This window comes from Saimiri boliviensis, chromosome 1 (genome assembly GCF_048565385.1).
Source record: "Saimiri boliviensis isolate mSaiBol1 chromosome 1, mSaiBol1.pri, whole genome shotgun sequence".
NCBI lineage: Eukaryota > Metazoa > Chordata > Mammalia > Primates > Cebidae > Saimiri > Saimiri boliviensis.
In genome coordinates, this window is record NC_133449.1 from 83,235,882 (window position 1) to 83,248,525 (window position 12,644).

Consider the following 12,644-nt stretch of genomic DNA (forward strand, 5'->3'; position numbering starts at 1 on the left):
GCTGCCAGTCTTTTGGTTGTACAAAGAGAAGGCCTGGACAATGACAACTTTTCTTCTGAATTGGTTCCACTGATGCTTTGGCTCCTTCAGTGCACACTGAAGGCACTGACATGGTCTACTGGCCCCCAAACACAACATCCCTAATTTGGCCTCTAGATCAAGGGGTCATAAAGACATGTAAGGCTCACTACATGCAGAACTCTATGGAAAGGTTTGTTAATGCTATGGAATAGAATCTCCAACAGAGAGAACATCATGAAAGTCTGGGAGTATTACACCACTGAAGATGCCATCATTATTACAGAAAAAGCTGTGAAAGCCATCAAGCCTGAAACAATAAATTCCTGCTGGAGAAAACGATGTCCAGATGTTATACGTGGCTTCACAGAACTTATGACAAAGCCAATGAAGGAAATTATGAAATAGGTTTTAGATATGGCAAAAAGGTAAAGTGGTGAAGGTTTTCATGAATTGAATCTTGGAGAAATTCAAGAGCTAACAGACACCACATCAGAAAAATTAGCAGAAGATGACTTGATGAAAATGGGTGCCTCCAAACAGATGACAAATGATGAGGAAGAGGATGTAGAAGAAGTGGTACCAGAAAACAAACTGAATTTGTTCCAAGGGTTCCAATTATTCAAGACTGCTTGTGATATTTCCATAAAGTTACACCAAGTGTGCCTGACTCTTCTGCCTCCCCTTCTACCTCTTCCACTTCTGCTACCCCAAGATGGCAAGACCAGCCCCTCCCTCCTCAGCTTACTCAATGTTAAGACAAGGATGAAGACATTTTCGATGATCCACTTCTACTTAATGAATCAGTTAAATGTATTTTCTCTTCCTTTTCTTTTTTTTTTTTTTGAGACGGAGTTTTGCCCTTGTTACCCAGGCTGGAGTGCAATGGGGCGATCTCGGCTCACTGCAACCTCCGCCTCCTGGGTTCAGGCAATTCTCCTGCCTCAGCCTGAGTAGCTGGGATTACAGGCACGCGCCACCATGCCCAGCTAATTTTCTGTATTTTTAGTAGAGATGGGGTTTCACCATGTTGACCAGGATGGTCTCGATCTCTTGACCTCATGATCCACCCGCCTTGGCCTCCCAAAGTGCTGGGATTACAGGCGTGAGCCACCGCGCCCGGCCTTTCTCTTCCTTTTCTTAAAAACATTTTCTTTTCCCTAGCTTAAGACTACAGTAATGTAACATATATAAAATGCAAAATATGTGTTAATTGACAGTTTATGTTATTGATAAGACAACAGTAGGCTATTAAAAGTTTTGGAGGAGTCACATGTATAGGAAGATTTTCAACGACATGGGGTTAGTGCCCCTAAACCCCCTGCTTTGTTCAAGGGTTCACTATGCACATGTGCGCATGCACGCGTGCACGTGTGTGCGTGCACACACACGCACACACACATAAAAATGGGTTTCTATTATCTGTTGTACCAACACCAAGCTCATGCTCTCACTCATCTGACATCATCCTTCTCTCCTTCCTCTCTCTTTCCCATCACTCCCCCTCTAGTAGAGGTTGCACCTCAAGTGGATGTCATCATCTCATAAAGACGCCACCAGGATGCACACATCCACATGTAGAAGAATGCACTCACCCAGTGACCCGTCGTCCTGACTCTCCAGTCTCTTCACCTTATCACACCTACCTACCTTCCAAGACTCAGGCCAAAGCCCATCTTTCCTTCCTGGAGACATTTCCCATTTCCAATCATTCTGGTTCTCACACATCTCCCTTTCCTCACAACTCTACAACTAATGGTCTGGACCACAGAGCCCAAGAACTAATTATTATAATTTTGCTATTATTTCATTTATCGCTCTTATTACTTCCAACTAGACTGCTGGCTTCCTGAGAGTAAGAATGACGCTTTATACTTCTGTATTCTCAGGCATCTTTGGTTCAGTTCTGAGCACAGAGTTACGTGCAGAGTGAACTGAATGCCGGCAGACAGACTGGGCGTGGTGTGTGCTGATCTGACCTCACCAGGAAAAGGAGGCCAGGCTGCAGCAACTCAGATCACACACAGGTAAAGGCAGTAGCCAGTCACACCTTAGTATCTTGTCCATCCCCTGCTTTTCCCTTGGGTACTTAAGATCCTCGGCTATGTGCTACATGGAAAACGTATGAAAGGAAAGTTACTTGGGTAACAAGTGGCCAATCTGAGTCTGCCCAGTCTCAGATTATTTTTTACTTTCTTTTCTCCTATAAAAAAGGACAAGCAAAAACAAAAGAATGTTGTTGACCGTGAGGAAATAAGATTACATGCAGGGGCCTACCACAAGTAGTAAATTTTATTTTTGAATATAATTGTCCCTTAGTATCCACAGGGGATTGATTCCAGGACCCCCAAGGATACCAAAATCCACAGGTGTTCAAGCTGCTTATACAAAATGGCACAGTATTTGCATATAACCTATGCACAACCTCCCATATGCTTTTTAACATAAAATTAATTAATTTTTTTTTTTGAGAGAGAGAGTCTCGCTCTGTCACCCAGGCTAAAGTGCAATGGCACAATCTCAGCTCACAACAACCTCCACCTCCTGGGTTCAAGGGATTCTTCTGCTCTCAGCTCTGAAGTAGCTGGGAATACAGGCGTCTGCCACCACACCCAGCAGCTAATTTTTGTATTTTTAGTAGAGATAGGGCTTCACCATGTTGGCCAAGCTGGTTTCGAGCTCCTGACCTCAAATGATCTGCCCACCTTAGCCGCCCAAAGTGCTGGGATTACAGGCATGAGCCACCCTACCTGACCTCCTCCCCTGTATTAATCATGGCCAGATTATTTGTAACTAATACAATGTAAATGCTACGTAAATAGTTGTTATACTGTATTTTTTTTAAATTGTATCATTTTTTATCTCTGTATTGTTATTTTTCATAGTTCTTCCCCTTGAATATTTTCTACCTGTGGTCAGTTAAATCTGCAGATACAGAACTCGACCATAATGGCAATGGAAATTATTGTGATATCCTCCTTACCCCCAAAAAAAGAAATGGGAGGTGGATTTTGCCTTCAGAATCTTCAGAATGATTTTAATTTGGGTATGTGGGAAATGCTAGAATCTGCTATTTGTGCTACGCCAGGTTACATCAAAATCAAGCAACCTAATGAAGTAGAAAAAATAGATATAAAGTAGAAAGGGGTGGGCTTAATCTAAAATTCTGTGACTCTGATTCTGCAAGTGCTGTCTGAGGTGACACTGGTGCTCTCTCTTTCCATGGTACACTCATCAGCCTCCTAAAGCTGGCCCAGACAGGATTACGCTCCTGTACAAGAAGGGATGCCGGTGGAATGAGCGTAGCCCTCGTCGAGGAGGGTGGAGCTGCTCTCCCAGCCAGGAGTCAGCAGAACTCTGCATATGGCTCTCTTGTGTGCTCTTTTTGTTTTTCCTATCTTCTCTTGGATCAGCTGTCATTTCTCACTGCTAAGAAAGTGACTACTCACAGCAGTCCCTTTTCTTCTCATATCCAGGTGGTTTCTGGATTGGACGAAGTTCCTGGCTCAAAACAGTTCAAAATTCAGGGATGGAGATTAACTGCTTCTAAGAAAGATACAGGGGCTTCTGACATTTTTTGACTCTTCAGGGGCCTTTCCCTCTCATTTCTTGTCAGTTTGTGTACCTGAGCAGTGAAATAGTGAGTTATCCACCTACATGTGCTATTTCCATCACAAAGAAAGTATCTTCATGATGGGAACCGCAGAAACTTCCAACTGCACCAGCCATTTTCATAAGTCTCCCTCCAGGAGGGCAGAGGGAGTGTGTGGATGGAATTATGAGAAGTTAAGGGAAGAGAATAATGAATAGATGGGGACTGTCGGTACCTTCCCAGGCTCCAACCAACAGGACATAACCGATGTTCTTTCAGACTTCATCCTGAAAGCTTGATCTCAAATAATCACTTGTCTGACTTATATTCAAATGAATGCAGCAGAAAAAGTGGTCCTCTCAGAATCTCCTCCCCACAAACAGGAAACATGTATGAGACATTCCACACCTCTATTCTCTCTCTACAAAATCTCAATGGAATGTGTGTGCATTTCCACATGAATTTGGGGTCCAGGGTGCGGAGGTGGTGGTGGTGATAGGGCCCAAACACATTTACATGGGTTGAAGAAGTTCAATGCCACATCACAGAGACCCCATTTTGATGGTGAATGGCTATGCCAGATGAGCTAAGGAGATAGTTCATTCCAGACCTGGATGCAACTCAAAAACCAGCAAGTCTCAGAATAAGAATAAAGAAGACACAGCAAGGTGAGATGACTTCCTGGTGGTACGATACAAGGGGAGTGGGAATTGAGACTAAAACTCAAGTACCCCACACTCCCACATCGTGTGTTCTATCTGCTTCAGAGCGGGCTTCTCAAATGTTTTAAGGCACAATACCTGGGCAAGTTTAGGAAACAGTAACTACAAAAAATAAATTTCGAGGGGTGATCATGATCTTACAGAGCTATCCATAGAAACATGTTGGTCATACAAACTTCAAAGCTCCCAAGATCTAAAAATTCTTAACTGCCATTTACTGAGCAACTACTGTGTGTTCACTTCTCCCTGCTAGGTGATTGACAGCTGTGATAACATCTAATCCTCACAGTAACCCTGCATTACAATAATTACTATTCCTGTTATGTTATAGATGAAGACACAGTGGCTCAGAGACATGAAGCAATCTGCCAGCTAGTTAGTATACTGTGAACCAGGACTCAAAGCTTGTCCTCTTTACACTACAGCAAAAACCCAGGATACAGGGAAGAGGGGTATATGCTTCCATGAGAAAGGAAGTAAGGAACTCAGTTCCCATCTGGTGGCTGCTTTTTATTTTTAAAAGAGCTATTTTTATATTGCCAAACTTCATCTTTTCAAAAGGAAGAAGAGGTAACAATAGAGAAAATTAAACACAATGGAGCAGGCGGAGGGGGCATCTCTCAGCAGTAAACACCTTCTGAAGCCTGCCCCAAGACTGGCTAATTCTGCCAAAGAAAGGAGCGTCCTCTGTCTTGCCTCCATCATTGGCCATCAGATTCCTAGTGTGGCATGTGTCCACCCCTACAGCAGCATGTGCCACTTCTGTCCTGTGACACTTTTTTTTTTTTTGAGACAGAGTTTCACGCTTGTTGCCTAAGCTGGAGTGCAATGGCACGATCTCGGCTAACCGCAACCTCCGCCTCCCAAATTCAAGCGATTTTCCTGCCTCAGCCTCCTGAGTAGCTGAGATTACATCCATGTGCCACCATGCCCAGGTCATTTTTTTTTTTTTTTGTATTTTTAGTAGAGACAGGGTTTATCCATGTTGGTCAGGCTGGTCTCAAACTCCTAACCTTAAGTGATCCACCTGCCTCAGCCTCCCAAAGTGCTGGGATTACAGGTGTGAGTCACCGTGCCCAGCTTGTCCTGTGTCACTTCTGAAACACCCTTAATGTGGGGGCAAGGGTTGATATCAGACTCATGTGACTATCGGGGGTTCTGCAGGCAGGGAGCAGTTCCTCTGAGGAAATGCCTATTTTTACTGATCCTGCTTTAAATCATTTTAACAAGCTTCCCTTCCCCTCACACTACAGTCCGTGTGTTCCTTTGTTTTTTCACAGGCGCTTTTCCTGTTTCCCCATCCCAAGGTCCTGTCTAGTCCCAAACCTTTACCAACCATACCTCCATCCCAGACCCATCTTCTTTCTTACTCTAGAAGAGTAGAGGAAACTTACGGGGCTGCATAACCACCTCTAGGATCTGAAAACATAATTATAATTGCTTATTAGAGCAGTGAATCCAGTCCAGGCCCTGCCTAAGAAGCCATATGAACTTGGGCAAATTCCCCTGCATGGACCCAAAACCCTTAGAGAGGAAGGAGGGAGCTGGGTGATCCTTCCTGGGGCGTTGCCTCTGCCCCACCTACCCGCCCAGCCTTGGGTTTGGGTCAGTTATACTCTGCAAGGCGTCAGGATTTGCAGAACTACGGAGTAATCACAATGGCAACGGTTTTGTCACTCCAGAGATGGAAAAGGAGAAAAAAAAGTTTCTGGGAGCCAATTTGTCCTCTCTTTTGAATAGGAGAGGAAGATACAGGGGAAGGTTTCTGGCAGGGTGCTTTAGGAGCTCTCTGAGGTGCTATGATGCTCTATTCCACTCCCTCTTTCTCTGTAATTATCCAACACAACCCTGCAGCTACCTGAAGTGACAACTCACCAAGGGTTGTGGTGCTGGACAGAGCACAGCCCTGGGTATTGAGAGAGGCCAATCAGGCCTAGACCTGCCATACCCCAGCTGGGTGGCCTTGCTGGTCACTTGTTTTCCCTGACTTACCATATCTACAAAGTAAGGGGATTTAACATGGTGGCCACTAAAGTTACTTCCAGCTGCAGAATACAGTCTACAGGGTGTTGCAGGGTAAAGGACTCACTAGCACCCAAGCAGAAGTCTAAAGTGCCTGCTGATCTCTTGTTGAGGTGAAGAGGAAATAGAGAAAAGTCACAGATCTCAGTAAACCAGTGTGACAGGTGCTTGCTTATGTTTTTGTCTTTTAATTAAAAATAGATTTTTGCTGTACACATTTACACACAAAGGCCTATACTGAACACACAGGGTACTATGGGAAGCACTAATTCCAAAATTCCTTCTAATATGCTACAAACTCATTTCACACTAGTCCCCAAACTCCTTCCAACACATGAAACTCAGAGCTTTCAGAAGAGTATTAGTTATTTTGCCCAATTAGGATTAATCAGGGAACACCACACTGTGTCCCATAACTTCCTGCCTGTCTTGTCCCTGGCTGGGACCCACTTCTAAGGGCTCCCTGGGAAAGGAGCCACTCAAGAGTCAGCAGGGTGGGCTGCAGTCCACACTGTATCGCCTATTAGCAGCACTGGCCTTGGCAAGTCACTGGTAACTGTTTTCTATAAAACAGAGGTAACAGCTGCCCACTTTATTAGACTGTAAGAAGTGAATGAGAAAAGAGAAGGAGAATACTCTGTAAACACAAGTGACAGGGAAGTTACCATCACCACCCCTTTGAAAAAACCCCCTCCGGTTTAGCTGGGAAACTTGCCCTATGCCAGTCCCTGATGACTAGCACCTCCAAATGCTGTCTTCACTTAGTCCAAACTATGAGCTTTCACACTCTGGCTGCCCTGCCTATGAAGCTCTCCTCTTGAACCCAGCTGGATTCCCACCCACCTACTAAGGTTTCTTGACATCCCATCCAGAGGGTTCATTTCTTCTTCTGAACTCTAGGGCTCAGGGCCATTCATCTGGCACTTTATCATGTGGTACTTAGCACTCTTAGTTGACTTTTCAAATTTGTGTGATTAGCCCCCATTTCATGGAGGAGTTCTGTGGCTGGCTGTTTAAAACAAAGGTAAATTCTCCCATACAAATGATGTTTTAAAAAAACCCTGGCTAGGTTAAATGGCCAGTCCACAAACACTGTTTCAATAAACAACATGTACCAGTATGGTCTTCTTAACAAAGGCTTTATGAAAAAACTCACGAGCAGTTCAATGTGGGATTTAAGGCTTAACAAATCTCACGTTAAATATACCTTCTCCACCTAGCTCAGCCTGTTTTGAAATTAATGGTGGAGACACACACACACACACACACACACACACACAGATGCGCGCGCGCGCATGCACGCACACACTTACTTTTCTGTTGCTTTCTCAGAGACTGATTGATGGAGTAAGAAGACAGGATATAGAACATCAGGAAACAACAGGCAAGCAAAAACCAGTGATAACTGACTTGGTGGTGTTTGGGGAAGGGCAGAGGTGTTTGGAAAACCTCAACTCTATCTCAGTCAGACACGAGGGCTTAAGTCTGTCAGGAGCAAGGCAGAAAACTGGCCACCATAGTGAGAACTATTCTTCACTGCAGACGCCCATGAAGGGAGGTGGCAGGCAAGGCGAGTGTCTAAAGTTATGAGTTGTGGGCAGAACATCACCACCAAAACACAGGCCTGATACGCCGGGGGCTCCTCTCTCTCCACATGTCAATGCTGCTGCAGGGCAAAACTTCACGCCACAGGTCTCATTTTAGTCTGGCACTGAGATCTAGGCCTAATTACTAAGTGGCCAACACAGCTTCTGTGCTCACACTTTAATCTGCCAATCCGATGCTGAAGTAAAGGATATGTATTTTCAAAGGATTTTTCAAGTGAGACCTTTACGGAGAGCTATAGACCATAGTGATTTCAGGATAACAAATAAGAAAAGAATAGTTTTGTTTCTAACTAATTCAATCCTAACTAGCAGAAGCTTCCTGGCCCAGCCCGCAGTCTTCTTACTGCTCTATGAAGCCAAGAGGGAGCAGACACTTCTGGAGACAGATCGTGACCAGGCCAGGACCAGGGATGTCTGCCTTGTGATGTTCCCGAGTTAGTTCAAAATCAAGTTCCTTAACAACACAAATGCCTACATAAAACTTGCTCATATTTAACTCAAATATTGAGCCAAAATCTAGGGTGGGGTGAGGGTGGAATTGTTTGGGTCATTAAACTATGTTTCTTTGAACTTCACTCAGAAAACACACATGCACACATACACAATTTCCTCCTCTGTAAAGGAACTGGCTCTAAGAATCTATTAATAAAGTAAATTAAATCACCTAGACCCTCAAACATTTATCTGCTGCCTACTGCCAAGCTGGTAGTTAAGTGCTGGGGCTAAAATGCTGCCTGACAAAGACTGGGCTTCAGAGAGTACAAATGTTTATATTACCCAGGGTTTTGGACCACTGATACAGAAAGCCCAGCTACTGCTATCTGATAACAAACTTAGCTGGGGACATTCATTTACTCAGGCCTGGGAGCTCTAACCACCTCATTAGCTCTGGAATCTCAATGTGCAAGGAACCTTTGGGGCAAGCTCTCATGGAGGTCTCATAAAGGGAGGATCTTTAACTTGAGGCCTTGGCAACCTCCCCAGCCAAAGGCAGTGTGTGGTGTGTTTTCTTTACAGGAAGTTTCATGAAGCAAACAGATCACAGGCCAGAGAGACTTAAAATATCCAGTCTAGATGAACAAGAGCTTTAGAGCACACAAGCTCTGGCACCTTTATTTTTGGAATAAGAAAATTAGACTGGCCAACCTGTATAATCCAGGTTGGCTGTGAAGAATGGGTAATATAAATGAAGGCAGTTGGGGCTTTACAAAGTTCTGTAAAACTACTGACACCAACTGCCTAAGAGGCTGGAGATGGTAACCACTGTACCATCTTCTTCATCCTTACTCTCCTGGGTCTCTGGGTTGCCAGGAAAAAACTCATTGCTAGCAAATGAAGAGGAGTGGGAGATAACCACACACATCTACGAATTATGCTTTACTGCTTGTTTTCTTCTCCCTACTTATAGTTTTGATGTCCTGTGCAATATAAATGGCAATAGGCCTGATCCCATTTATTATGTGGACATTATCAAGGACACAATCTTCTTGGTATGAAATAATTATGGCTTTTTGAAGGCAAATAATTTACTCCCTACAGTCTAGAAAATTGGACCCTACTGGAACAAAAATAAATGTTCAAACTAATTCCTACCCATGTGACCCTTAAGGATTTTTTTTTAGCAACTTTCAAAACATCATTCCCCACCTCCACACAAAAAATAAATAAATAATCATATTAAGTTAAACACTAAGAAACAAAAAAGGTTGAGAGGTAAACAAAGAAAGTCTGGCTATAAAAATTGTATTTAAAGCTGCATATCACAATGATTCTAGTCTAGGCTCTCAAAAAGACTCACTTCAGAAAAACAAATCAAAATGCAATAAATGGCCTGTTCAAACTCCCCATGTAGGCCCACTCCCTCACCCCCACACCACAAACCAACTGCCTTCTTATGGCCATCATGGTTTTGAGCAGGGACCTCCTTTATTTATCTAGTTTGTCTCGTGTGACCCACAAACCCTCACAGAAAATGAAGCCACAAGACCAACATGCTCAGGGAACAAAGACCATGGATGAAACTCACTACAGAGAAGACAGGGCTTCACTATCTTCTGGAGATCCCTGTTCCTGAACAGAAGGGCAGGGAAAAGAATACTCTTCTACCTCCATTTTTACCCAAGCTCAAAGAGGCAGTTCTGTCTGTGGGCTGATAAAATAGGACAAGGCACAACTTTAGACTCTTGCCTGCGGTCAGAGGTGTGGGGCTGGTCTGCATACAAGCCCACTGTGGCTGGCAAGCTAGAGGGTGGAGATCAAGTTAAAAATAAGGCTTTCTAGCAGCCCTGCCAACCGCCAGCATCATATTTTCCTGGTGATGTCAGTGCAGATGTGGTCTCCATCCCTGGGTGTTGGCTTCTGGCTCAGTCCCACCTCCACCTATTGCACTACATGTGCTCTAGGAGGACATAGCAACCATTTTCAAACCAAGGCGAGACAAAACCTGTTGGATCAGTCACAGTGACTTGTTTAAGCTTCTTTAGTTTAAGGTGCATAAATAAAAGTCACATCAGAAAGGGCTGAGGCAGCTTTGGGAAACAGATTGAGGATACAATTTTGACTGCAGGCTGACAGCTTTCCTGCCTGAAAAGGCCAGGTGAATTCATCAGAAGCTCTGTTCCCAGATGACAAAACTCCAGCCTCTCCCACCACCCCCAAAATAAAAAGCATTCAGGGAAGAAAAGTCAGAGACCACTGAATTCGATGCTTGCCAGCTTAAGACGGCAGCTCAGATTTTCCAGACAATCAGAAAGACACAAATTCAGAAAACATTCCATCATCTCATGTGGGACACAGGTTCACCTTTAAGCCAGCGCCCAAGCCTGGCCCTTCAAATTCCAGCACCATGTCCTGTTTAACAGGGACCCCGGCCAAGTTCTTCCTGACCAAAGGTAGTAACCTTGCAAATTACCAGAAAGAAGCGGCTTTATTACAGCTCAAGAACATCACCCAGGCTCGGAATGTGACACTGATGCTTTCCCTGAAGCCCTCAACTCCCTTCTCAAGACTCTCCTCAAAACTATCAACCATTAATTGCAGAATTCCACAGGAGACAGGTCCACACTTGATTTTTCAAAAACATTTTCCCACTGACAATGCACGGCACTTCTTCACATCGTAACTCACCAGCCTCTCTCCAGATAGGACCTCCAGCAGCTTGATGAGCATCCGTCCATCTCGAAGGTCTGTGTACAGGTCTGTGATCCGGCAAGACACTCGGGCAAGGTGGGAATTGACCCACTTGGTGAAGGTCTTCTTCTGCACGGCTTCACGCTCATCTGCAAGCAGAACAGAACTTGTTTTACCACTGACCACAGCACTGGAAGGAGCAGGCACATGCCAGCAGGGCCACGAGATCCCAGCTAGAGGAAGATCAGTCTGCAAAACTGAACTCCAAGGACACCTACACTTAGCGCCCCTTAACTGCAGTCACGTCTTTGAGAAGGAAGAACACTGATTACTGATGGTTCAACTTACAACTTTTTTACCGTACGATGAGTTTATTGGGATATAACCTCATAAATCAGGGAGTATCTGTGTAGGAACTGTCCAATCCTTAAACATGTGAGTGCCCAGGTACACCTGCCAGCAGAACATCCTTTGCTCCCCTTTCTTTTCTATCATCCCTGCTGGAGAGGCAGCAGGATGCAGATGATACCAGGGTCCTTTGCAGTCCTACCAACACCATAATACTTCACTAGTAAAGCTTCCAACGTACATCTTACAGCTATTATTCCCCCAAAAGGTAAGCATATGAAAGGGTATATACGGTAAGAAATCTCAGGCGACAGCAGAAAACTGCTTCCCTCACCTACAAAGGATTGGGCAACGCTGGACAAGATAAATTCACTCATGACCTTGATTTGCAATGACCCCCTTCACCTGCTAAGTCACACACCATGAACAACAAAGAAAATGGCAGGCAGGCCAGGCGCAGTGGCTCACTCCTATATTCCCAGCACTTTGGGAGGCTGAGGTGGGTGGATCACCTAAGGTCAAGAGTTTGAGACCAGCCTGACCAACATGGAAACCCTGTCTCTACTAAAAATGCAAAATTAGCCAAGCGTGGTGGTACATGCCTGTAGTCCCAGCTACTCGGGAGGCTGAGGCAGGAGAATCACTTGAACCTGGGAAGTGGAGGTTGCAGTAAGCTGAGATCGCATCATTGCACTCCTGCCTGGGCGACAAGAGTGAAACTCTGTCTCAAAAAAAAGAAAAGAAAAGAAAGAAAAGATGGTAGAGTGCAAAGACATAGTAGGCATCAGGAAGTCTTTGCATGCATAGGGAAAGCAGGGTCTGGGCCCAGGGTTTTAACAAAAATGTGCTTCATCACAGGATTCAATGTTCTCTTCTATAAAAGGAGAAGACAACTATCATCTCCATACTGCAATCATTTGCTGAAAGGACAACTGCTGATTTATGGTCTAAAGCATGATTGTTGTAAATTCAAGTCATCCAGAAAACAGTGTTAGGTTTTTCAAGGCTCGGTAATCAAATTCTGTCCAATTTAAAGTATAAAACTCCAGACATATTTGCCCAGAACTGTCCTTCACATACCATACAAATAGGCTTCCAAACTTCTTGCCTCTGCAGAATGTTCTAAACATAGGTTGCAGAAGACCTTTAACAGACATCCACAGAATGCGCCCTGGACCCACACACTCATACTCCCTGACTCTGTTC

General features: G+C 44.4%; 1 protein-coding gene across 6 annotated transcripts in view; it reads right to left on the reverse strand.

Moving 5' to 3' along the window:
• Positions 1–12,644, reverse strand: part of SPTBN1 (spectrin beta, non-erythrocytic 1) — a 218,642-nt gene that overhangs the window by 61,294 nt on the left and 144,704 nt on the right. For all 6 annotated transcript variants that reach the window (XM_039462786.2, XM_010333600.3, XM_074400041.1 and 3 more), the window contains one exon: positions 11,088–11,239. In XM_039462786.2, coding sequence (XP_039318720.1) covers positions 11,088–11,239 — 152 coding nt within the window. The remainder of the gene's footprint in view (positions 1–11,087; positions 11,240–12,644) is intronic.